The 26,665-nt window shown below is 35.9% G+C and overlaps 7 protein-coding genes and 1 non-coding gene across 11 annotated transcripts; 5 read left to right on the top strand and 3 right to left on the bottom strand.

Annotated features, from left to right (window-relative positions):
* Positions 1-489: 489 nt before the first annotated feature.
* On the bottom strand, positions 490-6,877 carry LOC110684048. Of its 3 annotated transcripts, none has more exons than XM_021860440.1 (4): positions 6,731-6,877; positions 2,786-4,609; positions 1,669-1,785; positions 490-1,544 (listed from the first exon to the last, which is right to left on the bottom strand). In XM_021860440.1, exons 2-4 carry the CDS (start codon positions 4,601-4,603, stop codon positions 756-758), a joined length of 2,724 nt encoding a protein of 907 aa, XP_021716132.1. In that variant the 5' UTR covers positions 4,604-4,609; positions 6,731-6,877; the 3' UTR covers positions 490-755. The 3 variants fall into 3 exon arrangements, with proteins under 3 accessions (XP_021716132.1, XP_021716133.1, XP_021716131.1); XM_021860441.1 differs by lacking the exon at positions 6,731-6,877 and adding an exon at positions 6,361-6,630; XM_021860439.1 differs by lacking the exon at positions 6,731-6,877 and having other exon boundaries at positions 2,786-6,348.
* Positions 6,878-7,661: 784 nt separating this feature from the next.
* LOC110684049 (RHOMBOID-like protein 1) lies at positions 7,662-10,854 on the bottom strand. 2 transcript variants are annotated; one of them, XM_021860442.1, is made up of 6 exons: positions 10,228-10,847; positions 9,421-9,584; positions 8,907-9,070; positions 8,561-8,820; positions 8,237-8,363; positions 7,662-7,901 (listed from the first exon to the last, which is right to left on the bottom strand). In XM_021860442.1, exons 1-6 carry the CDS (start codon positions 10,440-10,442, stop codon positions 7,779-7,781), a joined length of 1,053 nt encoding a protein of 350 aa, XP_021716134.1. In that variant the 5' UTR covers positions 10,443-10,847; the 3' UTR covers positions 7,662-7,778. The 2 variants fall into 2 exon arrangements, with proteins under 2 accessions (XP_021716134.1, XP_021716135.1); XM_021860443.1 differs by lacking the exons at positions 7,662-7,901; positions 8,237-8,363 and having other exon boundaries at positions 8,565-8,717; positions 10,228-10,854.
* Positions 10,855-13,936: 3,082 nt separating this feature from the next.
* On the top strand, positions 13,937-15,877 carry LOC110683948 (probable xyloglucan galactosyltransferase GT11). Its single transcript, XM_021860344.1, has one exon. It carries the CDS (start codon positions 14,025-14,027, stop codon positions 15,621-15,623), a length of 1,599 nt encoding a protein of 532 aa, XP_021716036.1. The 5' UTR covers positions 13,937-14,024; the 3' UTR covers positions 15,624-15,877.
* A 779-nt stretch (positions 15,878-16,656) lies between these two features.
* On the top strand, positions 16,657-17,488 carry LOC110684453 (arp2/3 complex-activating protein rickA-like). The gene is made up of 2 exons (XM_021860911.1): positions 16,657-17,391; positions 17,480-17,488. The coding sequence occupies exons 1-2, from the start codon at positions 16,657-16,659 to the stop codon at positions 17,486-17,488; spliced, it is 744 nt and encodes a 247-aa protein (XP_021716603.1).
* Positions 17,489-17,499: 11 nt separating this feature from the next.
* On the top strand, positions 17,500-18,953 carry LOC110683947 (xyloglucan galactosyltransferase KATAMARI1 homolog). The gene has a single exon (XM_021860343.1). It carries the CDS (start codon positions 17,515-17,517, stop codon positions 18,751-18,753), a length of 1,239 nt encoding a protein of 412 aa, XP_021716035.1. The 5' UTR covers positions 17,500-17,514; the 3' UTR covers positions 18,754-18,953.
* Positions 18,954-19,461: 508 nt separating this feature from the next.
* On the top strand, positions 19,462-23,359 carry LOC110684046 (PGR5-like protein 1B, chloroplastic). The gene is made up of 7 exons (XM_021860436.1): positions 19,462-20,088; positions 20,173-20,235; positions 20,343-20,429; positions 21,572-21,809; positions 22,262-22,335; positions 22,468-22,566; positions 22,880-23,359. The coding sequence occupies exons 1-7, from the start codon at positions 19,837-19,839 to the stop codon at positions 22,958-22,960; spliced, it is 894 nt and encodes a 297-aa protein (XP_021716128.1). The 5' UTR covers positions 19,462-19,836; the 3' UTR covers positions 22,961-23,359.
* On the top strand, positions 19,498-19,569 carry TRNAG-UCC. The gene has a single exon. It is a non-coding gene; the product is annotated as a tRNA-Gly (tRNA).
* Positions 23,360-23,560: 201 nt separating the features above from the next.
* LOC110684047 (uncharacterized protein C20orf24 homolog) lies at positions 23,561-26,562 on the bottom strand. The gene is made up of 4 exons (XM_021860437.1): positions 25,908-26,562; positions 25,211-25,314; positions 23,996-24,125; positions 23,561-23,905 (listed from the first exon to the last, which is right to left on the bottom strand). The coding sequence occupies exons 1-4, from the start codon at positions 26,010-26,012 to the stop codon at positions 23,867-23,869; spliced, it is 378 nt and encodes a 125-aa protein (XP_021716129.1). The 5' UTR covers positions 26,013-26,562; the 3' UTR covers positions 23,561-23,866.
* Between the last annotated feature and the right edge of the window lie 103 nt (positions 26,563-26,665).

The raw sequence follows: 26,665 nt of genomic DNA, 5'->3' as shown, positions 1-26,665 counted from the left end.
GCAATTTCAAGAAACCAAAATTATGATCCACCCACTTATGTTAGATTCGAGTGCTAAGAAGTATTTAATCAATTAGACAATTATTTTCCTTTTTTTTCCATTTGTTCTTTCTTGAACATAACTTTGTGAGCTTAAAATCTAATTAGAATTTTGAGGAAAAAATTAAAAATAAATAACTATTACAAAATTGTTATGTGGGACAAGGATGTCATATACCTTCATACAAGTAATAGAACACATGTAAAGACTAAAGACCAAAACAAAGAATTCACCTGTTATAGTCTTATATACTTGCTTTTAGAACTTTGAAGACATAGCTAGCCATGAGAATGAAAATTCTTCCTCACGCACTTGTTGAGATATTTTTTTAGTCAGAATTTTAAATGCAATGAATATGATGCTTTGCTTTCTTCTTTGAATCCTTTGAATACTCCATACTTTTGGTCAAAACATACTAGTACAAAAGCAAAGGGAATTGCGCAAAACCAATTGAACCATTGTTAACGAGATTAGGGCCAAAACCAAGCCCACAACATTGCTCATTAACACAAATACCCATTTAGTTAATCCTGGTAAATGAGATCCAATATCCTATCAAAAGGCAACTGATTAATTCTTGAAAGCAAAGACATAATTTAATACTTGTACATAGAAGTTAAAAAAGCTTGAAAAACAACAAACAGTCGCCAAGTACAAATAAAATGGTGTCCATTTGAAGACGGTTAACTCATCTTTCAGTCTTTCCCCAAAGTTGTTCAGTACCTACGATACAAAGGTGGGGGAGGACGATGTTCAGCAGGTGTATAATACTCGGCAGGTAGTCTATCAGAAGTATAATCATAATGTTCTCTCCTTGTATCAGTGCTATATAGAGGCGCACTATAGACATGGGGTTCTCTATAAGATAGGTTGATGTCATGGTGACTGCGCCCAATTAGAAGCCTTGATTCCTGAGAGCTCGAAAGGCCTAGATCTCGATGGCCTAGGACTGATTCCCTCCTGTAAGAATCAGTTCCCAAGGTTCTATCAAAGGAATACATTCTAGAGCGCGGAGGGCTAAGCGCTGGTATAGGCTGATATGAAGTTGCTGGTGCCAAAGATGACAGATAGGTTTCCCTCTCATAAACAGGGTGTCTCTGATATCTGTCATCTAAAGCAACAGGAGCATGCCTTAATTCTTCCTGAGCCCTTCTCCCACTACGGTCATCTATGACTACAGGAGCATGCCTTACTTCTTCCCGAGCTCTTCTCCAGCTTCTGTCATCTATGACCACAGGAGCATGCCTTATTATTTCTTCATGAGCCCTTCGCCGGCTTCTGTCATCTATGACCACAGGAGCACGCCTTATTTCTTCCTGAACTCTTCGCCGGCTTCTGTTCCGCTCTACAGGAGCAGCTGCTCCTCTACGGCTATCCTCTACCCTTTTTCTCTTCTTGTCCCGCCTTGCAGATGAACTGGTGGCAACTGGTCTTCTGCTCGCACTAACTTTTTGGGATTCAGCTTTCTTCTTTGTCTCATGGAAAAGCTTACACAAGTCTTTCACCTGTTTTTTGAGGTAATGAGAGAGAAGAAATTTAGAATCAATCGCATAAGAGTGAGCAGCAATAGTCTTAATGACTGTTTAGAAATGCTTTTAGCATGAAAATGAAAAGACAATATTCAGAGACCTGTTTACTGTTCAGCTGGCAATTGAACTTGTTCTTCGTGTAGTAATTATCCTTGAGGACCTGTTTGAATCTCTCCTCTGCTAATGGCACACAATCTTCAAGGATGGAAAAACGAACCTACAAGAAGCAAAGTTCAGAAATCAGTCTCCCTTTTCTTCACCCCCCCCCCCTCCCCCTCCTTCCTCAGATCCAACAACAGGGCAAAGCCAAGTAAGGAAATATATCAGACTGCCAGCCAACACACAAATAATTTTCGTAGTGGATTTTTTTTGTCAGGAGAATGACAACCAAAGTTCCATATATACGCAAAAAGTATGGCTAGGGGACCATGATACTCAATCCATCACTGCACAATCCTTCAACCATACCATAACTATTGTTATCCAAATCTAACAAGATCAATATCCAGCAAATCTTAAATGGCGGTCAATTCATATATCCTGCTGATTAAGATTTTCAGCAGTTTAAACCATGTACCTAATGAGAAGACAGTGTGCTGGCCAGTATTACAGAAGCATGTGAAAAGGGGATTTCTAATGCATACAATAATAACCAGATAGCTCTTCCTCACACTATAATAATGATTTGAAATTTCCTAGTTCGCCTTTGTCACCAACTGGTATCTCAAATTTTGTACTGAGGCAAATTCAAAATTCAGTCATAAAAACAAACGGATACAAATCACTAATTGAAGTTGACCAGGTTCACACATATAACACAATTTAGGGCCTGTTCACATTTACTGATTGGAGCTGAACTGAATTGAGCTGAAATGAATATTTTATGAGAGAAGGAAATTAGGAGCTGAACTAAACAGAACTGAAATTAAATTGAAGTGAACAGGCCCTTAGAGGATAAATATAAGCCGCCAAAAATAACTACACGTGTAACAGATGAAGCATTCAGAAGTGATAATTATTCAATTTAGTTCAATACGGAAACATAGAATTGCTACCCAGAAACTCAAATAATACCACACTTCAAGATCTGCTTCTTTGCATGACACCTAAGCACCTAACACATCTCCAACTTCCAGTATACAAAAACTCCTTCAGGAATATTTTCCACAAAAAGTAAAGATGAAAGCAAAGTAAGAGAAGCTCGGAGTCAAACAAACCTGGGAAGGAAATTGGGACTTGAATGCCCTGGGTTCAATATTGTATCCCCCAGGATCCGCAGCCTTGTAGACTCCGTACATCATTCTAAGGTCAACATCAAACAGAAAAAGTCTCATGCCCTTGTAAATTTTCATAACCATATCTTTTTTGCCAGCAGGTAGCCCTAAAATTTTGTAGCGATAACAATCCTTTTTTGTTTCTGAACTGCACATGAATATCATCCCCATGCTATCCATTTTTTTTGATGATTTACCTTCCTTGGATGGTTTGGGCTTACTTGCATCATTGGAAACCCCATCCTGGAAGCCATTTTTAGCCACATTTTTCTTTTTACTCCTCTTTGATAGACTTACCCTATCCGCAGATTTTTCCATCTCGCCATTTTTCACATCTGGCTCATTAATTTCATTAGTCTTTTCGATCTTTTCTGACTGCAGTTTGTGAGCATCTTTCACAGTTGCTACACCTGAATTACCTAGTGGAGCCTTCTTCTTTCTAATATTGTTCCGTTTCCTATTGCTCTTCACAGCTGCTTTCACTTCAGTCTCCTCTGCATTGTTTACATGATCATTCGCGTCTGCTTTGCATGCTTCATCTGATGGGGCTTCAGTATTTACATGCTCTTTCATGTCTACTTTGCAAGCCTCACCAGAAGCATTGTTCTCATCCAAAGGTTGTGGCATTTCTTCATTTACAGCTGCAGCTTGCTTCAGCAACCTCTTCTTCTTAACCAACTTTTTCTTCACTACTTTCCTCTTTGGTCTATTGGCCTGGCCAGCGACTTCCTTGACATCATTAGTAATGCTTGCATTTTCTTCTATATTCTCTTCCTCTCCCTTATCTGAAAGAGTGCCTACAGGCTTCACTGCATCAGGTTTAATTGGTTCTTCAAGATTCTCTAGATTATCTATCATGGTTTCCTGTATTCCACGGTCAAAAGAAGACAGATCTTCAGTTTCAGTCGGCACACCTTCTGTTACCTCTAAACTCTTCCTTTCATCTCCAGTATCAGTATCATTACTGTCAGGTCCAATCTTCACTGGTGCTTCATCTTCCTCTGGCTTCTCATCATTTTTCTGTGCCTCATCTGTCACTGGCCTCCGCACCATAACCTTCCTTCTAACAACCTTTTTCTTCCCTACTTTCTTATTGGGTCTAATGACCATCCCAGTGACTTCCTTGACCTCATTAGCAATGCTTGTATTTTCTTCCACATGTTCTTCCTCCCCCTTATCTAAAAGAGTGCCTATTGGCTTCACTGTGTCAAGTTTATTTGGTTCTTCTAGATTATCTACCATGGATTCCTTTGTTCCATGGTCAAAAGAAGAAAGACCTTCAGCATCAGTAGGCAAACCTTCTCTGGTCACCTCCAAACTCTTACTTTCATCTTCCTCTGGCTTCTTATCACTATTCCCCGCTTCATCTTCTTCTGGATTTATTCTTTTCTCTTCATTGTCCTCAACATCATCAGCAGCTGCATCACTTCCATCAATCACCTCATCCACATCCTTTATTGTTCCTTCCTGTGTACAGACATCTTCAGTTCTGTTAACACTTATCTCAGTCGCAAAATTGACTTCAAGTACATTTTGATCCTTTTCTTCAAGCCAATCACTAAAAACAGATCCAGAGATCATCTCATCTATCTGTTGCTCCTCTAACGGCATTTCTATTAAAGTATCAATCTTTTCATCCTCTCCACCTAAAGGACCATCAAAAGTTTCATCAAGACTGATCTTCAAAGGCTCGGGCTCAACAGGTCCAGGTGCAAGACCCTTAGTTTTTGATCTTGATCCCTTTCCCCTGCTACCAACCATGTTAACCTGCATGGCATCAGCAAAAACCCTAGGATAAATTTTGAAACATTGATAAACCACAAAAGAAGGGACTTCTATATGGGTATTGTTCTCTTGTAGATAATCATTCCTAAAAAATGGGATACCCTCAACACAACTTCATAGAAAGCTTACAAAAATTGTGTCATTTTAACACAATAAAAGGGGTTAGGCAAAGAGCTTATAACCTATTTGGAGGGTAAGCTGTTTCACCAGAGCCCAAAATATTGTAAGAGATTATTGGGTTCGATAGTCACCTCTGCAATAAGCTTGAAAATGGAATATGTTGAAAGGGGTTTCTCGTAGCTAACTAAAAGGGCAATATTATATCATAGTGTTGCATCACCAAAAATTAATGAGCTATTACTTACCAGATAATTTTACAATCACCTAACAATCAATCAAAAATATAGTCAACCAGTTAGCCAATGTAACTAGCTGGACAAATAAGCTCTCACAAATAATCCCTTTGTCCTTGATAGATTTCCCCATGGTCCCCATATACTAAAAATGGACGTCCTTAGAAGATGGGTCCATACCTTAATCGGTAAACTTTCCTAAGGTCCCCATATACTAAAAATGGACGTCCTTAGAAGATTGCTACATACCTTAATCGGTAAACTTCCCTAATTGCAACCCAAAATGCTCTCTTTCTCTCTCTCTCTCTCTTGGATGTCCTTAGAAGATTGCTCCATACCTTAATTGGTAAACTTTCCTAATTGCAACCCAACTTGCTCTCTCTCTCTCTCTCTTGGACGTCCTTAGAAGATTGATCCATACCTTAATCGGTAAACTTTCCTAATTGCAACCCAACTTGCTCTCTCTCTCTCTCTCTCTTAAAAAGTGAAGTTGAGGTTTGGGGCAATCTTGGGGGGATACAAAAAAAAAAACAATCGTCAAATGAGATTGTTAGAGGCGGTCTCTCTCTCTCTCTCCCTCTCCCTCTCTCTTTCTCTCTTAATAAAGTGAAGTTGAGGTTTGGGGCAATCTTGGGGGGTAAAAAAAAAACAATCGTGCAAATGAGATTGTTTGAGGCGGAAAATAAAATAGTATCATATTAAGGAATGGCTCCACAAGGAACCAGGTTTGTATTAAAATATCGCATATTGAACTTTTAAAGGTTATCTAACAAATGAATTTCAACAAGATTTAACAAACCAAATTACTCGACTTTTCTAGTGTGTCAAAAAAAGTTTTGTAAATAGGACAAAGCTAATAAGCCACCTCTCACAATCTTTTTGATGTTCAACTTTCCCTAGTTTGGAATTTCAAATCCACAAATCAAGACCAAAAGGCTAAGGCAATAGTAGCTGGGATTAAACGGTTACACTCTCTAGCACAATAACATACACCGCCAATTAGCCAACCGTCTCTACTCTTAATATGGAGTAATGGTACCCGGACATTACAAAATCAAAACTTAATGCTTCCTTATTTCAAAAGGCAGTAACTGACTAAATGGTCAGATTTTAGAGAGTGCATGAATAATTATCAATGTACTAAATGGCATCCTCATCTTCAGTAATACATACGAAGACACAAAAAATTAAACTTTTTATCGCGATATTGATAAATTGAAGCATCAAGCATCCATAAACCCCACAACATCTAAGTAATTAATTCAACCACAATGGTAATTATACAGTAATATTCACAGAAGAATCAGCAATCAACTCAGATTTAACAATTAGAGCAAATTTCAGCACAAATCGAAAAGGAAGCAGATCATAGTTTCATACCTGAATGTAAAAACATCAAATTACACCCAAAAAAGTTATCAATTCAACAACAGAAATAATCCAACCCAAACCCAAAATTATTCTAAGAAAATCGTAAGGAAAACAAATAAACCCAATCAAAAGCCATAGATTCGTCCAATTGACAGCTCAAATTAACCATGATTATGCAAATCAAAATCGAGAAAAACTAAAATCGAGAAACGAAAGTACTAAAAAAAAAATTAAATTGGGGAAATTGAAGATAGTAGAAAGCAAAATCGAAGAAAATAGGGATAAAAAATTGGGGAAATTGAAGAAAATAGAAAGCAAAATCGAAGAAAAAAGGGATAAAAATTGTAGAAAGATCTGAAGGAATGAGACGTGAGCGTACCTGTAAAAATCGAGCGATTTAGAGTGGGGAGAAGTTGTTAGGAGAGAGATTGGAAAACCTAATATAACCTCAGGATTGGGTTTCTGTTGTTAGTGTTACTCCGTACTTATTATTATTATTTTTTTTTTTGGAGGTTCTTAATTTTAATTTAAAGTAGATTGTACCCATATAAGAAAAAATATATTTAAAATATAAAAAGTTGATTTTAATGTTGTAATTTAGATTTGAGTTGTAATAGACGACATTAAACATCTAACATGTTAAATAAGTAGTGCAGTATTTTATAAGAAGTTTTAAATGGTGGAATTGCATAAGAAAATTCCTTGGAGGAGGAGTTTTTAATGTTTTTTTTTTAAAAAAAATTATATGTAGTTGTACATATAAAATTGGGCCTCACATGGTTTAATACGCTTAATATGAGGGTGAGAGATCGTTACGAGTATAATTTAATACTCCATAGTACGTAGGTTATATAAGCAAGAGTATTAATAAAACATTCAAGTTTTTTTTTTTTTTTTTTTCAATCATAGTGTGTTGCAAGTCTTGCAACTTGCAAATAGAGTGATATTTCCATTCTAGAAAGTATCAAATCTTAGTTATATATAAACCTTATCTCATTGCCTATCGACTAGTAGTTGCCATAACATGATGTACACTAATTTTATTGTAAACTAGATGTACGCAAAAGATTTTGAAAGTTTAAACCAATCGAGAAGCCATTTGCGAGATAAAAAGTTAAGTCACTTGGACTCAGCTACCCATGTCTGACACAAGTGTCTAAGCGTTCGACTCGGCTATTTTGTGAAAAAATTCCATGATTTTGATTTTAAACTAAAAGTGAAGTGTGTGAATGTCATATCCATGTTCGAATGTCGAGGGTCCGACAAGGATAATGAAGAGTCCAAGTAACATAAGTTATAAGACCAATGGAGAGACATGATAGCATGATTTCCTATATTAAAGATTTGATAACAATGTACAAAGGCCTTCTCTTGCCAAGGCAGCTATAAGTACAACCAAGTCCTTAGAATAAGAGCCTAAAGAAGGGTCAACTGCAAAGCTGAGAGCAAAGTCGTTGAACCCGGGAAGACTTATCATCTACCAATGGATATACGTGGCTTCGTCCATTGCTGAGGCACGTCACGTTCACTTTATCTCCGAGCTCCATCGACTGCAATCAATGAAATGCACACAAGCAGCAAGTGTTAATTGCAACATCCAGTAAAGAGCAGCCTAACCTAAATTAGCACTTAGGCTATGTTCCTTTTACTTTGACAAGGTTTCCCAAGTTCAATTCACCAACTACAATAACACTTCTCAGATAAGGGCCAATAAGGGTTTACAAGTTCATATGCCAATAATTAAGGTGAAAAAAAACTAAGCCTAGAGTTGTATGAATTCATAGATTATAAGAGAATAGCCTACATATATTGTTGAAATTAACCCCAAAACATTTTATAGTTCTTTTGCATGAAATTGAGACAAAATGTAGGTCATGTGAATTACCTCACAAAGCAGTTGTTGCGAATTGCAGCTCCATTTAGAAGAAGGAATACAGCTCAAATAATGGCACCATGAACAATAGTCGTTTCCATTTGCTCCTCTAAAAAGCATCACAAGTCCACCCGTAAATCTGAAAAATCATTCCTGGTGGTTAGCCGTAACAATTACAGGGAACAAAAGTGTGAATAACAGCAGTATTGTTGCCCTCTCACGATGCAATAAAATCAGTAAGAAAATCACAAGGCCAAAATTGTCAGTTGGCAATAGTTACAAATGAAAGTTAGGACAGTATAAAAGTTGGAGCGCACAACCAAGATTCAAGCTCACCCGCCAATCAAGACTACAGTAGCGACGATCCAAAGTACGTACTGATATGGCTTGTGCTTAGATTTACGAGGTCCAGCAGAAGAGCCTACATAAGTATGCTTTTGGCTCACCCATCCAAATTGCGGGCGAATCAAAAGCATAAATCCAAGAAGAAACCCTGTGATAAATCCACCAATATGAGCAAAATTGTCCACATGAGGGAGAACTCCAACAGCCAGATTCAAAATGATGATCAATATTAGGGTCAACAAAGCTGCCAACTGGTTGTCAAAAACATAGTGTCATATGAGATATGACAAACAAGCAAAGTAAAGAACAGCAATGAGCGATACAAAACTTCAAGTACCTTGTTTGCATAAATTGTCCAATTTGTAAGCAGCTCAGAGAGCATAGCCCCTAGAAGACCAAATAATGCACCAGAAGCACCAACAGAGATTGCAGATTGGAGAAACAAAGATGACAATATGTTTGCACCGAAACCAGAGATTACATACAACAAACCTATCTTTACTGTAGAAAAGATGAGGCTAGAGTTAGAATAGTGTAAGAAAACGAACTAATGAAAAATGTAGTATAAACTTGTCTACTGCCAATAATTTCAACAGGAAAGACGAACACAATGACTATCCAAGCAACATGAAAAGTGGAGCACAACAAAACCAAACTCTAATACAAATTCATAATTCAAAAAATGAAATGCTGACATTTTTAATAACCACATTACCACAGTGCAGAAGAACTCAACATGCAAAGACATTCTAAAACATATAGTGTATTAAAAAAGCAATAAGACTGCTATTTGTGCAAAAACATAACAGAAACTTAAAAGGCCAAATGTAGAAAGAACTAAGGAAGCATACCAAAACCAAACTCTTGCTCAAGTCGTATGCCAATAAATACAAGGCTCAACATATTTGCAAGGATATGTACTACCCCAGCATGAAGCCATATGCTGGTAATCAACCGCCAAGCTTGATGTTGTATCACAATCTTATTCACCTCCAAAGCTCCCATCTTCTCCAACCTGAACATACAAGTTCATAACTGTAGTTTAGATATCTCTTATGAACCATGTTAAGAATGACCCCACAATAAGTGTGAAGATTGCATTCTTACAAGTTACAAACAGCTCTTTTCTGAAAGTTTAGTCCAAATCGTCTTAAGTCATCAAACCATCAAACTGTGTGAACCACCTAATGAACCTAGAATGTCTCAGCATCTCTGGCTCAAGAAGAGCCTATCTAATCTTAAATCAACAGCAAACTATGGAGTAAATCGAATCGCCACATAGTTGCACTACCATGATTCCACACATTAGAAATTAGCACTAACATGCTTTCACCTTTCAGGCAGACTAAAATCCCTACATCCCAAGTACCATCTCAAATGAATCACACTCTAATAAATAGAAAATACTACTGTATATTCAAACAATCAAATCATAACTTCAAACTTATTAAAAGAAAAACCCCATAAAAATGCACTTCTTCTCATCCTCATTTCACAATCATACAACACCAACAAGTTCAACAGAACACTAGTTCGCAGCCCAAAAAACTAATTTTAGCTACTTCTACAATAATTTTCAGAAACCCACCAAAAATACATGATCAAACATACATAATAAAAAATATTTAAATCAAGAGAATACAAAAAAAGTAACTTACGCAGCAGAAGAAGGACCAAGAAGAGGATTTTCCTTGAGAGGTTGGAAAGAGAACCTTCCCAAAAACCTAGCAAAGCAAGAGAAAGAATACTTGGGGCAATCATTCACATACATTGTTATAAAAAACAACACCACATTCACCACCACAAACGACGGCACCACCCATGAAACCCACCTATTAAACGGCCGGAATTCCATTTCCGGCGGATGGGCCATTCTAGAATCTTCTTCACCAAAAACCCAGAAATTTTTTCCCGTCAATTTGCATGAAGATGAAGAGAATCATGGGTTTGTGATGATTGATTATAATGTGGTGAATGAATTATGAATGCAACCGTTTTGAAAAGGGAAAAGAACGGTTCACCAATTTAAATAAGGAATAATGAATAAAGAAAGAAAGATTAAAAAACGGGCAGTTTCCTGGATTTTTGGGTCTCTAAAGTAGTCGTGATTCGGATTCCTTGGCTTTGCCGGCTAACAGTTCACCCAAAATGATGTTGATTGTAATTTGTACCCTCTAATAGTGATTTCATGATAAAGAATATGGGCCCTCTTGATAATTGTCCGTTGCTGCTTTGGGTTGTGTTGGCCCATTCTTTGTATTCCGTTTCGAGGTTGTCCTCCATCATTATCGATGATCGCTTAGGCCTCGTGTTTTTCACCTTATTATGGTTGTTGCCTTGTGAAATGTTGCTTAATTCGTCTTAATAAATATAGTCAATAGATGATCATATAAGGAACCACGGTAGTGGTTGTCTTATTGGTGCAATTGTAATTGAGGTTGTACTTGTTAGGGTGGGCTGTGAGTTCGATCCTTTGTAATACCAATTGAGTGGAGATTGGAATATGACCACTCAAAATCGAGCCTTGAATTCGAATTATTCTAAAAGGTTAATCAGGTGAGAACACCTAAAAAAAACAAAAAAAAGAACTATGGTGGTTTTGAGTAAATAATAGGAGACATGTTTATAATAACAAAATTGATAATGGAGGGTTTCAACGACGCAAATGGTCTTTCGTGAACTTGTGGGATTCATGAAATACTTTTTTTCTTTATCTTATCCAAGCATGAAATAGATGAAAATTCTCCAAAAGCAAAGACTATAATGTATATTTTTGGACCAATTTTGATTTTCGTAAAAAATTTGAAAGTAGATGTAGGAGGCATCACTTGTTGGGGATTTTGTGTTTAACAAGGGTCACATAGAAAGCAAATAAAATAAACTGGTAAAATTTTCAAGGCTTGAACGGGATCACTTTCCCAAAAGTATAATTCCGACTCTATACTACAACCGGGTTTTACGGAAATTTACTTAGGAGATACAACGAAGAACAATTGCAATCACAAGTAGGATGATTACAATTCAATGTATAAAAGCTTTTGTATTTATAACGATGATAAATATAGAGTTTGCAAAATATTTCAAAGAAAATAACGTGCATATTTTCTTCAAGTTCTTTTCATCATGTCTTAAAGACATATATATAGTAGTAATAATTGTCCACCCAATAGTCACGGAGTAACTGACTAAATTCTCAAAGAAGTTTGAAATAAACTGATACTTATCCTTGAATCACTTTTATCATATGTTTTTATAAACATATATAATAACAGCCAATGTTCACCAAAAGCCACGAAGAGAAAACTGCCAAAACCGGCAAATAACTGACTGAATCCGCCAGCTTCAAAATTGAACACCCCGCGCCCGATCGGGCTAGCCACAGGGCGGTTATGGATGTCAATTTCTGTCACCTCTCGCGCCCGGTCGGGCGAGCCCCACCCTGACCGGGCGGCAGACCGGGCCATAGAGAGGTTGTTCGCTTCATTCTCTTTACCGTGCTTTCTCCCTTTAAATCAAGGTTTTCTACTTTAATGTCTTATTTAATTAAATACAACACCTTATCCTAAGTATATAATTAAATAATCATGAAATTAGTCTACATTCTCTAAATTATTCAACATCACTTAGGATCAATAGCTATTTGGAAGTATAACATATTAAACATGCATACCTTCCAACAAACAACATGGATTCTTGAATTTTGTGATATAGGTAATCAAGAGGTAAATGGGTTATATTGGATGGTAGTTTCAATTATAACTAGGCATTTCACGGTCCTATCAAAATGTCAAGCACCATTTGACACAAGATACATAAAGGCATAAGGCCTAACTATGTGGGCTATACATCACATACTTATGTTGACATTAATTTTGAATAAGAGTTATGAGTGATAAACAATAATTAGTGATACCATTTTTGTTAAATTATCATAAATCACATCCCTAACAAAATTTATTGAAACAAAACCTTCCATGATCCAATAATTCGGAGTAAAATTTAACATTTGAGTGAATCATGTTAGCACTAAATAAAAAAGTGTAACCATTTTTGTTATTTGAATGAAGTATCATAACACATTAGGTCGACATAAGCTAAGTTATGTGATCTGTGCCATCTGGTATGAGACTAGTTTGTCATGGACCTCGTGGGTTGATACTGTGATACAATGAGCAAGCGGACTAACCATGAACACAAGCTACATCAGAAGAAAGCCAATGGTCAATGTTTTTTTTGAAGAGATCAATAGTCAATTTTGTGGAAGTACCATTTAATATTACAATTTACAAGTCAAGACTTACAAACAAACTTACTCAAATAACTTCTATTTATGTGGCCCGAAAATTTTAGGTACTACTATATTGTTAATTATTACTCCATATAGTATTATACAAATACAACAGAATAATAAAAATATATGCAAAAACTTAACATGTATGGAATTTTTTAAAAAGTTAAATCTTCAACTACAATCAAGTATAGAGCAAATTAAGGATTTAATTGATTCTTAGCTAAGCAAAAATATATATTTAATGATATTTTTTCCCTTTCAACGAAATTATACTTAAGTAATTTAGGGAAATGATGTAAATCAAACATAGTTGATTAGTTTGATAAATCAAACTATCAATCAAGACCAGTAAACAAATAAAAATAAAAAATCAATTGTGTCATAATTTATTTGTTTGATTAGTCGACATTTCTCTATTACTTGTATATTGTATAGGACTAATCTGAGTTCAATACCCTGAACACGAAAATTTGATACGTATTTTACATTGGATCTTTTTTAGTTTAGAGAGTCATAAGGATGGAGAGGGGGTGAGAATTGATCCCATGATTACTTAAAACCGTGAGGAAAGTTCTAGTCACTTGAGCTATCCCTCCCTCTCTTTTACATTGGATATCTAATAGAATCACCAACACATTTTGATAACTAATTATACTATTGTAATGCTACTATACTAGTATATGATTTATGATTAAATTTCTAACACAATATTACAAAATCAATATAAAAGCTAAGTTATTGAAAATTTCATCAAATAAGAAAAGCTTTATAGTTTATAAAACTAAATGACTAATACAAGTACTCTATAGAAGCAGAACCATGTGATGAACGGGTGATTATGTCTCGCCAAAGGAATTCTTTAAAATGCTAAAATTTGATAAACACGAGCTAAATACAAGAAAATATATTCGCATAACCTTTGCTAATTAACGATGATCATCAAATTAAGTCAAGAAATTATTTCTTTATCACATCATACTGTTTGATTAACGTGCAATTAATTATAAAAAAACGTTAATTATGGCTTTCTTACTCTCTATAAGAGACTAAAACCCTTATTCCACGCTATTCTTACATTAGAACTCAAGGGATTCTTCCTCACTTGCAACACCGACTTCCCACATTCTCATTTCTTGCTCTACACTTTCGCAACGATTCCCTTTTATGCACAAAACTATACTATATCGAAAATTCGATCAAATTAGGAAGCCAAATATGTCCTCAAACAAAGCATTTTACTCCCAACTAAAACACAAAGAAACAACACTTGGTAGTAGTAAAACCACTAGCATCGTTACTTGGTTTGTTCTCTTTACTTGTCTAATTCTTACTTTTTTATTAGCCCATTTCAATTCTTCGCCGTTTCTTAATGGCACAAATCTCTCCTACTTGGCCAATATTAGTACCGTGTTTTCTATTAATAGCAGTACTTTCGGTATTGATTATGTGAAAGATCAAGGAAGACTTGTAGAAAAATCCGATGAATGTGAAGGAAGATACATTTATATACAAGATCTTCCTAGGAAGTTTAACGAAGATTTGCTCGAAAATTGCAGTACTCTTAACAAATGGGTTAACATGTGTGAGTACCTTACAGACTTCGGTCTTGGACCGGGGTTAAACTATTCTAGTACTCGTAATTGGTTTATTACAAACCAATTTTCTTTAGAGGTCATATTTCATAATAGAATGAAGCAATATCGATGCTTGACTAATATTTCTTCCAAGGCATCCGCGGTGTATGTGCCATTTTATGCAGGGCTAGATGTAGGGAGGTACTTATGGGATGATTACGAGACTAAGGTTAGAGATAACGCGTCTATGGAAGTAGTTGAGTACCTCAAGGGAAAACCCGAGTGGAAGAAAATGTGGGGACGCGACCATTTTTTAGTAGCCGGAAGGGTGTCATGGGATTTTAGAAGAGCAAGAGATAACAAGTTGGATTGGGGGAATAGTTTGTTCAACCTACCTGAGGTTAAGAACATGACTAATTTAGTGATCGAATCAAGCCCTTGGAGCAACACTGACTTCGCGATACCTTATCCTACGTATTTTCACCCTTCAAGTGATGATGAGGTATATCATTGGCAAGAAAAAATGATGCAAAAGCAAAGGCCTTATTTGTTTTCCTTTGCTGGTGCTCCTAGGCCAGAGCTTAAGGATTCTATAAGGAACGAAATTATCAACCAATGTTTAGGCTCGAAAGGTAAACATTGCAAGTTTGTAAGATGTGACGCGAACACTAAGAATTGTGATAAGCCAGAGACTGTTATGAGATTGTTTCAAAGCTCAATCTTTTGTTTACAACCTCCAGGGGACTCATACACTCGAAGATCAGCATTTGACTCGATTTTAGCAGGGTGCATTCCTGTTTTTTTCCACCCGGCTTCAGCTTACGTGCAATACTTGTGGCATTTTCCGAAGAATTATACAAGTTATTCAGTGTTTATACCAATGGAAGATATAACTAAAGGGGAGTTTGTCATTGAGAAAAGGTTACTAGAAATACCAAAAGAAAAGGCGGTAGCTATGAGAGAAGAGGTCATTAAGTTGATTCCAAATGTGATATATGCAAATCCTAATTCAAGATTAGAGAAATTTGAAGATGCATTTGATATTGCAGTGAAGGGAGTTTTGAGCCGAATTACAACAGAGAATAATTCTGTTTTATCTGATGATTTTCCTGAAGATCTTTCTTGGAAGTACAATTTTTTTGGAGGGGTAGAAAATCATGAGTGGGATCATTATTTTTCAAGGGGATAGTAAAATTAGTAAGAAAAAAAAAATTAATAAAAGGGAAATTATAGGAGTAATTTATTTATATTTTGACATTTCTATTGTATGATATCAAATCATATATTTTGTGGCATTTTACATCTGTGATCTATCTAATTAATGGGAGATTCTTTTTAGTACATTCTTTCCTTTGCTACACATGCCAAATATTCTATTGTTTGCATTTGACCACAAATAATGTACAAGTACTCGTAACTATTCTTGATTTCTTGGTGATCATGGTCTTCATGGATATATTTGTTTTAACCTCTTGATTCTTTCTCATATCATTCTTGATTTGTTTTCCTTGAAACCCATATAATTATAGTATTTGACCATGGTTAGTAGGTTTTTTTTTTTTTTGGAAATAACTGTGGTGAGTAGTTTAAATGAACGAAAAACGTAATAATTCTTGATTTCTTAGTTTAAATTACGTATATTTGTCCATTTCTCCCTTTGGGATATATTGGCTATTTATCATTCCTAGACAGTTGTTTTTGAGAAAAAATTAGATATGTTCCCTGCATATATATAATTGTTCTAGTTGTTTAAGAGCTACTTCATAAATTTCATCCTAAAAAAAGTCAAAATGCTTACAACCATGCATTATATAACCCGTACACTACACAATTAAACCCATACTCGATCCTAGAATGGTGTTAGAATGAGAAAAGCAACTATAATTTCTGAAAATTATAACTTATGTGACAAGTGATAGCCTACAAAATAGGTTAATCCAGTCCAAATTCTTTAAAAACATTGAAAGTTTCAGCTTCCTCCTCTTTTGTTCCTCATTTTCAGCCAAAAAAAAAAATCACTCTCTTTACCATCATTGTATTAATGAAAATCTCAATATTATGAATCAAACTTTTTTTTAATGTGATTTAATCTTAAGGTTATTTCATGTTACAACTATTCTCATTGAATCCTATGTCCTCCATATTTGTCTTGATTCATCTTAAAGAGATTGATGATACACCGGAGAGCGAGAGCTCATCGCGGAAAGGTGCATAAAACAACCATGGCAATATGTAAGAATAGATTATGGTTGCTTATTATATCCTTATTCACAATATGGTCACTTTTGATTTGCCTAAATTATTCGTCTTTGATCGATAGTGTAGCTTCTTTAGCAAAATTTTACGTATATTCTGTAAATTACCAACATGAGATTCCAATTATTCCTAACCGTAGATATACCGAAAGTATTAGTTCCACCTTAGATGAAAGTAATGCCAACAACAATACTAGCATTAGGGAAGAAACAGAGCAAACAGAAGAAAAAACAGGGGAAATACAAGAAGAAACAGAGGAAAAAACAGGGGAAATACAAGAAGAAACAGAGGCAAAAACAGAGGAAACAGGGGATGATGAGATTGATAAGCTTTTAGATGTGAATATAAAGGATATTGTTGAAGACAGTGATCATAAGTCATCTATTAAAGTTATCGAGAAGAGCGAACAAGATGAAATCATCAAGGAAACGGCAGTAGCTAAGGAAACAATGATGGAGAAACAACAACAATTTCCAACTCTTAAGAAGAAGAGAAGGAAAGGGAGACCTAAAAGGCGGAAAACTCCTAAGAATTTGTCTAATATACAAGTAGTGAATACAAATTACAATCAAGAATCATCATGGAACAACAATGTAGGTGAAGAGAAATCCGATGTCTCGCCTCCTCCTCCTCCACCACCATCACCATCACCACCACCACCATCTCCACCGCCTCCATCCCCACCTCCACCACCACCCCGGGTATGCAAAACGGCACAAAATTCTAACCCAAAATCCTGCTTGGGGCGCTACATTTATGTACACACACTCCCTAGAAGATTCAATGTAGACTTACTAAGGGATTGCAAGTCTCTTGACTTATGGATGGATATGTGCCAATATGTAAGGAACTCGGGTCTAGGCCCTGAGCTTCCAAACTCGGACCGTGTTTTCTCCGAACATGGATGGTTTGCAACTAACCAATTCTTACTAGAAGTGATCTTCCATAATAGAATGAAGCAATATGATTGCTTAACAAATGACTCTTCTATTGCATCAGCCATCTTTGTACCATTCTACACAGGACTCGACGTAGCACGACACTTGTGGAACACAGACTCCGATATAAGAGACTCGGGTGGGTTCGAGTTAGTAAGACTACTAAAGAGGAAGCCAGAGTGGAAGAGATGGTGGGGAAGAGATCATTTCTTTGCTGCAGGAAGAATAACATGGGATTTTAGGAGGTCAGAAAATAAGAATGATCCAGATTGGGGAACTAAATTCCTTTACTTACCTGAAGCTAGAAACATGACGGGTTTAGTGATCGAATCGTCGCCTTGGAATAGCAATGATTTTGGGATACCATATCCTACTTATTTTCACCCTTCAAATGATGCAGATGTTTTTCAATGGCAATATAGAATGAGTAAACAAAAGAGAAGAAATTTATTTTGTTTTGCCGGGGCTCCAAGACCCGATAGACCTGATTCGATCCGTAACCAATTGATCAACCAATGTGAGAGTTCCAAGAAATGTATGATGATTCACTGCAATAATTGGAAGAATAAGTGTCATAAACCAGCTGAATTAATGAAGATGTTTCAAAGCTCTCATTTCTGCTTGCAGCCTCCAGGAGACTCTTATACAAGAAGATCCACTTTCGATTCGATACTTGCGGGTTGTATACCCGTTTTCTTCCACCCGGGTTCGGCTTATATTCAATACTTGTGGCATCTCCCTAGGGAGTTTACTAAGTACTCAGTTTTCATCCCTATGTATGAGGTGAGAGATGGTAAAGTTAGCATACAAAAGGTGTTGGAGAAAATTTCTGCTCAAAGAGTTGAAAAAATGAGAGAAGAGATTATAAACCTTATTCCTAAGATAATATATGCTGATCCAAGGTGTAAGTTAGAGAGTTTGGAAGATGCATTCGACGTCACGGTGAAGGGGGTGTTGGAGAGAGTTAGAAGGATTAAGGAAGACATGAGAAATGGGAGGGATGATAGTTTTGGTTATGATGAAAGGCAAGCATGGAAATATAGGTGGCTAGGGAAGTTGGAGGAACATGAATGGGATCCTTATTTTTCTGGTTCTTTTGATTCTAGGAACTTCACAAATTTTTAGTTTAATCAGATTTTGTTTAGTAGATGAGTTTTTTCTTGCAATTTTTTGTAGGAAAAATTTAAGGGGATTGATTTATTATTCTTAATGAATACAAGTACAATTCTTTGTTTCCTGCTCTTGTGTTGCTAATGTAGCATGATCAGCTTGTAAACTTATTACAGATCAAAACTCTTGCTATTTATCATAAGTGCAATGAGAAAAGAAATCAATGGATCTTATGTTAAGCACTCATGTAAAATGCAAAATCTAATGTATGCTCCAGTAGAATAATCAATGAACATTATGCTAAGCACTCATGTAAAATGCAAAATCAACTTGTTACAAATCAAATCGATGGCATGGTTTATGTTCAAGCATGGGATGCCAACTTTTTACATGAGTGACACCTCTTCCATTCAACTTATTTTTGAAAAATTTTCTCTTAGCATAATGTTCATTGATTATTTGATTTGTAATGCCAACTTATATGACCCCGAGGGACACCTCTTCCATTCAACTTATTTTTAGAAAATTTTCTCGAAATTGGTCTAACAGAGTGGATTACAGCCTTTGATTTTGGACAATTTTCGACTTTTTCAAATCCGGAAAGGAAACAGGTCACTACTTCCTATAAACATTTAATCCTACGATATCCCGAGATTCCATTGAGGTGGTTGAAATCATCTAATTTTACTTTATATGGTTCAGCCTAAATCCATAATAGTCAACATTACAATTTTGGACCTTAATGTAATAACATCAACAGCGTTTGTAGTCCAACGGTTAGGATAATTGCCTTCCAAGCAATAGACCCGGGTTCGACTCCCGGCAAACGCAGTTTTTAACCCCATTTTTTCACATTGACCCACTCAATCATATGTGGGCCATCACTCAGATATTAGAGCAGCCCATTTAAACATCCATCCAATCCTGACCACAAAAGGGCATTTTCGTCTACCACCTCAAAAAAAATTAAAAGAAAAATCAATCATAAATTCCGTTCTCTTACTCGAACGACGCCGTAAAGGTCGCGTGTAAACCTCACATTATCCACACAAACAAACCTCTCATTTTCTCTCTCTTTTTTTCTCTCTCTAACCATCAATGGCCGGAGCACCTCGTACTTCTCTCTCACCAACTCGGTTAATCATACCTCCTAACTCCGTCACCGGTAAATTTTTCCGGCTGAAATTCTCTTCCTCCGGCGTCTTCAGCCTCCGCTGCTATGTCGCCGGCGGCGGATTGTCTACTTGCGCCGCCTTCCAAACTCCGGTGATTTCCGAAGGTCCTTCATGTATTTTCGTCGGTCCTGTTGAAACAGCTAGTCAAGAAACTCTAGAAGCTCTTTATCGCCAGGTATTATCAGTTCTTCATGATTGAATCAGTGTAATTCATGGTTTTATTGATTTTAGTCTTGATTTTTTTTTTTTAAATGGATAGGCGAAGGATTCGTATTACAGTGGGAAACCGTTGATAATGGATGACATGTTTGATAGAGTTGAGGTGAATTTATTGAAATGATTTCTATTTTTTGTTAAATTCGGAATAAATTTGATGGAATTGATTTGATGAATCACTGATGAATTTGTGGTGGTTTGATGGTGGAACAGTTGAAATTGAGGTGGTATGGATCGAAATACGTGATGAAGTATCCAAGGTGTAGTTTACGCCGGCAATCTACTTATGCTGATGCTCAGGTGAACTACTTTCTTTCAATTTGTTGTTATTTCTACTACAATTATCTGTTTAAGCGACTCGTGGAAAGTTGAATTATGCTGATTAAATGTGTTTCTGCTATTTAATTTACAAGAGCATAACTGGAATTTGATAGACTTGTCAAAAATTGACCCGGCCTTGGATTGACACGAACTTGCTCGAAAGAATTGAAGTATTGAATTAGGATTGTTAAATCCGAAAGTGTAAAGGGAAAAGGGCGAAAATGCTACTAAAAAGAGGTCTTGACCAATCTAATTCTGATATATTATCCTTCAAAATATTATTGTCAAGTGTCTGCAATTATTTTACGAGGTAATGATGATGATGTAGGCATGTAGCTAAGCTATATCAGTGTGATGGTGTAGACATTCTGTCTGAATTGAGTTTTTACTTTAAGAAAACTAATGCAATATGACTTGTGGCATTTCGTGCTTTTCTGGCTTAGAGAGGAGTTCGACAACTTCTACCTATTTTGATGTATCAAAGCCCTATGTGTAAGCAAGTCACTTTAGTATCTGCTTATGGTTACTAAGATGTACCAAATCATTGTTCTGTGTGACCTGAAAAAATAATTGAAATTGAGCATTTGACCTCGTTAGACTGAATGTGTTATGATTTTATTCCTCTGCCTTGGTTACCTTTCGAAACAAGGTTAAGGTTAATGATCTATGTTTTCATTATTGACCTGCAGTTTAGGCAATTTTAAGGATGTAATGCAAATTATATGTTATATACTGTTGTGATGCCCATCATGATAATCTGTATAAACATTTTTGGGATGGGAGGGGGGAGAAGACGAAAAGGCTAGGCAAATTATTGAGTTTTGAAAGATGTGGCGTGTAAGTTTGTTTGGGGGCTAGTAAAACATTAGAGAAAAGGACAGAAAGGCAAAGGAGGAAATTGGTAATTTGTAACTAAAGCTTCTGACTACCTCCTCCTTTGTTAATGCCAATTTGTTCCTAGTTTTGAAATTTTGTAACTTTTTTTAATAGTAAGTGTAACTGTATTATTCACTATAGTTTTTGTCATTGAAAAGAAATTTGTTAGTGCTTTCCAGTTTCCGTGTTAAATAGAAAGATATTTGTATATTAGTTGAAGATGTAATGACATCTATGTAGGGCAGGAAGACCCTTCGCAGGTGTTTGCTTTGGCGAGCGTGTGGTTTTTGATACTTGCATTCGGTGGTGCGGTATGCCTTGTGCCTATGTTATACACCATCAACTTAGCTTATCAGGATGCTTTGACTTCAGAATCAGTCTACAGCAGCCATCCAGCTGTAGTTGAGTTTCTTGGCATGTTGAACACTCTGCTGTTCATTCTTCTGGGTTCCATTATTGGCTGCCCAATTGCTTCAGCTTCTGGTAATTTTGCATCCAGCCTTTTCATTACCACTGATTTACTCTTTTAGTCTGTTGAATTAATTAAACTGGTATAATAGCAGGGTGCCCTTAGACCTTCAACCTCGTAGTATATAGCTGCCATATGTATTAAATCTTATACAGTTAATAGTTAATACAGGAATAGATTGTCATGTCATTCTTGATTACTACAGGGTTTTTTACTTGTGAAACCAAGTGGAAATTAGTTATTTGAGCTGTGAAATATTAAGTATATTGGGTTGAATGTCATAAAAAAATTTTAAAAAAAAAAGGAGAAAAAAAATAGATGACCATCATTATCCTAGTTTGGTTGATGAATAAGTTTAAGGATGAAAGGGGAAGATTTGGTTCTTCAATATTGCTTTCTTTGGTCAATCATGGTTTAAGTGACACCATTAATCATCTGTCGTCTAATGCCCATCTTCACTGTTCAGCTAGAGCACTACAAGGCCTGTGGCGGAATGATCTAGTGGCGCTGAAAGGAGCTTGTCCAAATTGTGGAGAAGAGGTTAGCTTACTGAATTTGCACTTTTACGTCTAGAAATTATTTGTTAAGGCTGTCCTCATTGTAATAATTGGATCAGAGTGATTTGTACATAGTAGTATCTTTCTTACATATATTGCTGGCAAAAAATTTCAGGTCTTTGCATTTGTGAGGTCAGATCATAGCCATAGCTCTTCTCATAGATCAGATTGTCATGTATGTGAATGTCGGCTTGAATTCCGCACCAAAGCTGAGGTAAATTCTGTTTCCTTAAGCTTCACAATGTGGATTGGATGACAATTTTTGGTATGTTGTCACAAGTGGCTACAACTTCATTTTCTGACTGCATCAATATACAGCATAAGAACCAATGTAACCCAAGATCTTGAATTAAATAGAATCAGCAAAATTTTGTTCCATTTATACGTGGGCCTTCGTCTACCCATGTAACCACTCACTAACCATGACTGTTTAATGTTATAGATTGTTGGTTAACTTGATTTTGGCTTATGTAGTCTGGAGATTGTGTTGAAATTGCGTAACATATCTTATATCTATCATTTTGCAGCAATCCATTTCAAAACTTGGCAGACGATGGGTTCATGGTCGTGTATACCTGATATCTGACAGACGAAGTCGCCGGCGTTAAACATTCACATAATAACCAGGGCAAGAGAGAGTTAAATGTGATTTTGAGTTCATGTACAGTAGGATGATTCTTTTGAAGCTGAGCACAGGCTGGTAGTACAAAATTCAAAGTATACAGCAAAGCAAAATTTATACAGTTGGACATTAGTGTGAGCATATTACCATACTGTAGCCTCCTTCCTCCCTAGCTAAGTATAAATCTGCGATATCATGTATGAAATCTATAGTGCATAGTATTTCCCTATTTTTTTTTTCTTATTGTTTTCTTGGTCTGATTGGTTATTGAACATGCCAAGACACTCGGCTTTATGATAGCTATCTCAGTATTTCTTTCCATTGGCATGGAAATTGTATGATTGAGATGCTCAGGATTAATTTTACATTTATCTTGTGCCATTTATTGTTAATTTCTTCAAATTTAATGATAGCCATTTATAGGGTAATTACTCTATAAAGCATGTAATAACTATTAAATCATTAGAACAATTTCCCCTGTGAAACTATTTAACCTGCTTGAGAGATATTTTTAGAGTTCACTGTCAACTGAAAAAATGAGTTTTGGATAGCCTGTGAACACTATTGGAATGCATCACATTCAAAATTCAATAGGCATATCGGATCTTTATTTCAACAAGGCAAAGGGGTAGTCTTTTTTGGATCTCTTTAAGAAGGAACGCCAAAGTTATCAAAATTATTAATACTTCCATGAAATGACGAGTAAGAACTTTGCTATCAATTTAAATGCTAACGAGTTTGTGCTTCACATAAAACTAAGAAAGTACAAACTTTAAACAAATACTTCATACAACTGCAATAATGAAATCATCTAGCTGTTCCGGGCAAATCAGAAAATTTGGCGCCAGTTCCTCTCAATATCAATCAAGAATAATTCTTGTTACCTAGTCAATCAAAAGTGTCCCAAGCTGTATACTAGAATCCACGCAAGCTGTAAAAACAGGAGACAGAACTCAATTTCCAGCAATGGATCAAACAGAAAGAATTTAGAATGTTATGTTGAGATGGCAAAGGGGCTTACCAAAAAGAGAGTCATTGATGCAAAAAGCCCTTCCTGGAGGAGAGCACTATGACCACCATATTCTTCCTCGTCAACCTTCAGTATCAATGCATAATACCCATACACGATGGCAGTGGAAAGAGCCAAGAACCTGTAACCATACAGCAGAAAGCAATGAACAATGAATCATCAGGAAGAAAAGGGCCAGAGACAATCGAACAGAAACATGATGACATGACATGACATGAACAGAAACCTAATTCCTTAAATATAAAGATCATAATAACATGGCCTCAACTTTAGAATTTCAGTTATGTCCAGGCAAAAGAGCCTTGAAGATAATCTGGGCAGCTCTTCATTTATTACCCCACTGACATAGGAAACTCCCAAGTACAATCTAAAGAGCTAAAATTAGGATTTGAGATTATTTCCTTAAAGAAACCCAATCAGAACTTATTAGCACAATAGCTGCTATACGAGCTTATTTTTCCTTATTCAGGAATATTATGGTCTTATAGGCCCCTATCCAAAAATATTTTAGTTGCGCTTTGAACTTAGCCCTTACTTGAACTTATCTAAACTTCGCCTATTTTTCCTCAACCTATTCCAACTTAGTAGTCGTGATCTTAACTTTATATAACAAGGTAGTATTAAATTTATTAAAGCTTGGTGCTTCAAGTTGAAAAGAACAAAACCCACAAGATGTCTGATCATGTCATAGAGTTAAAGACAATGTCACTTCTGTATCTACAAGAACATAAGATTGATACGAAAAATACAGATGTACAAGGGTTCCAGGTATTGGCCTCTTCAGAAAAACAAAAAAAAACCCAAAAGACTCAAAGTTGCTCAACTAAGTAAGCTCACATTTGCACATAACCCATGAATTTTCCAATCAAATATAAAAAAAAAAAAAAGCAAATAATCATCCAACATATAAAAGGTATTCCTATATACAATCAGGAGAACAAATGCGCTGTACTCGTAATATTTTACAGGATACAGACACGCCACAATAATGAAATTTATAATACAAATGGCAATGACCACCTGTTATATTCTATAATGTTTACAGAAAGAGCAAATTGATTTACAAATATAAAACAGCTAACTCGGAAGATTCATGCCAAAATAATTCAAGGCAAATGTTGATGCAGAAATAATCAGTTATAGTAAAACCAAAATGCACTCTAAAACACTGTCTGTATAATAGGAGTATTTCTAAGAGCAACTTACAATATGAGCCATACACCTCCGACCAAAGGGATCGCACCCCAAATCAAACCACACACAAGGCCCACGATTTGTCGAGTCCAATGTAGAACATCCCCCAGTTGATCCTGAAGAAGAAATTAACAGCTCAACAATCAATAAAAGACATGCTCAAATAGACAAAAGGTAACCCCATACTCTGTTACCTATACATAAACACTCTAAAGAGTAACATTCGATTGATCAATACGGATAAACAAACAATCTAGCAATAGTAATTTCACCAGAGAATGGATTAACTAACTCATCAGTTCAATGTTATTTGGTACTAAAACCCAAAATCCCGTTTATTAAGATTAGATAAACCTTCATCAAGCCTACACATTGAGATTGACTATAACTTGGATCAACCATAATTTGACTGATTTGGTAAAGCTTCACAATCCTTATAATTAAGAATAACTAAATCAACCACACCAATTAGAATCAATTATACCTTACAAATAAATCTCATTAATTTGGAAAATTGGCGGAAACTCCAATAATCCCACTAAGATGGACTAACTCGGTAACTCCAATCTTGTACATAATCATTAATCAAACATATTGATCTCAAACTTAACTAACAAACACAGTTCTTAAACATCGAATTCATGCATTTATTATCTAAAAATTAAAGAATTTGAAAAAGAATAAATAATTTCATAGATAAAAAAGTAACCTTATCCCAGGAAACATCAGGATCAAACAATTTGCCCAATTTAAAAGGAGATGCGTGACCATTCTGATGCTGATGGGTCAATTTCGATGATTTCTTATCCTTCATCCTTGTAACTCAAATCGTAAAACCCAGAAATTAAAACAAAAATTAGGGTTTATGCGCAATAATCTGGGCAATTAAGGAAATAGTGAGGGTTTTGGGGAAATGGGTAAAATTTGATTGGTGAATATATGTAAGCTGACAACAATTGTAGGTGGGTTAAGCTTGGGATCTGAAAAAAGACATCGATGATGAAGATATGAATTATGTTGGTTGAATCGAAGTGTTTATATTTAATTAGGGTTTATCCTAGATGAGGAAAGCACGTGGTCAGATCAGAAATTTGTAGGTGTTTATGATCTGTAAATTCTGGATTCTGGGATTAATGTAAACTTAAACAAAGAGGAAGTTAGAGAGAGTAATAGAGTAGTGGTGTTGAGATGGGATTGATTGTTTTTTGGGTTTGAGGATGTTGGTGTAGATGATGGACTCACAATTTATCTTGGAAGAGTCCTACATATGTTAAACCATCAAGATTTGACAAACGATATCCTAACATACTCATTCAAGGAAAAGGAAGGGATCGAATACACATAATCAGGTTGGGATTTGCCTATCCGGCTATCTCCATATCTAAATGTTTAGTCCGTTACACCGAACTAGGTTAATCTGTGAGGTTTTTGTCTGTATAGGAATCTTTGTCTTACCTACTAAAAGGG

This window comes from Chenopodium quinoa, unplaced genomic scaffold (genome assembly GCF_001683475.1).
Source record: "Chenopodium quinoa cultivar QQ74 unplaced genomic scaffold, ASM168347v1, whole genome shotgun sequence".
Taxonomy (NCBI): Eukaryota; Viridiplantae; Streptophyta; class Magnoliopsida; order Caryophyllales; family Amaranthaceae; genus Chenopodium; species Chenopodium quinoa.
The sequence above is the reverse complement of the archived record's forward strand: the minus strand, read 5'-3'. Positions and strand labels throughout refer to the sequence as shown.

Bases quoted from the DNA above. Each gene is read 5' to 3' on its own strand.
- LOC110684048 (XM_021860439.1), bottom strand. From the start codon at position 4,615: ATGCAGGTTAACATGGTTGGTAGCAGGGGAAAGGGATCAAGATCAAAA. The intron at 1,786-2,785 runs GTTTGTTTGACT...TGCTTCTTGTAG, and splicing joins AGTCCCAATTTCCTTCCCAG to GTTCGTTTTTCCATCCTTGA. The intron at 1,545-1,668 runs GTCTCTGAATAT...CTCAAAAAACAG, and splicing joins GCCAGCTGAACAGTAAACAG to GTGAAAGACTTGTGTAAGCT.
- LOC110684049 (XM_021860442.1), bottom strand. From the start codon at position 10,442: ATGGCCCATCCGCCGGAAATGGAATTCCGGCCGTTTAATAGGTGGGTT. The intron at 8,364-8,560 runs GTGAGCTTGAAT...ATGATTTTTCAG, and splicing joins ACTGTAGTCTTGATTGGCGG to ATTTACGGGTGGACTTGTGA. The intron at 7,902-8,236 runs GTAATTCACATG...CATTGATTGCAG, and splicing joins CGCAACAACTGCTTTGTGAG to TCGATGGAGCTCGGAGATAA.
- LOC110683948 (XM_021860344.1), top strand. From the start codon at position 14,025: ATGCACAAAACTATACTATATCGAAAATTCGATCAAATTAGGAAGCCA.
- LOC110684453 (XM_021860911.1), top strand. From the start codon at position 16,657: ATGGCAATATGTAAGAATAGATTATGGTTGCTTATTATATCCTTATTC.
- LOC110683947 (XM_021860343.1), top strand. From the start codon at position 17,515: ATGGATATGTGCCAATATGTAAGGAACTCGGGTCTAGGCCCTGAGCTT.
- LOC110684046 (XM_021860436.1), top strand. From the start codon at position 19,837: ATGGCCGGAGCACCTCGTACTTCTCTCTCACCAACTCGGTTAATCATA. The intron at 20,089-20,172 runs GTATTATCAGTT...TTAAATGGATAG, and splicing joins TAGAAGCTCTTTATCGCCAG to GCGAAGGATTCGTATTACAG. The intron at 22,567-22,879 runs GTAAATTCTGTT...ATCATTTTGCAG, and splicing joins AATTCCGCACCAAAGCTGAG to CAATCCATTTCAAAACTTGG.
- LOC110684047 (XM_021860437.1), bottom strand. From the start codon at position 26,012: ATGAAGGATAAGAAATCATCGAAATTGACCCATCAGCATCAGAATGGT. The intron at 24,126-25,210 runs GTAAGTTGCTCT...GTATGGTTACAG, and splicing joins GGAGGTGTATGGCTCATATT to GTTCTTGGCTCTTTCCACTG. The intron at 23,906-23,995 runs GTAAGCCCCTTT...CTGTTTTTACAG, and splicing joins CATCAATGACTCTCTTTTTG to CTTGCGTGGATTCTAGTATA.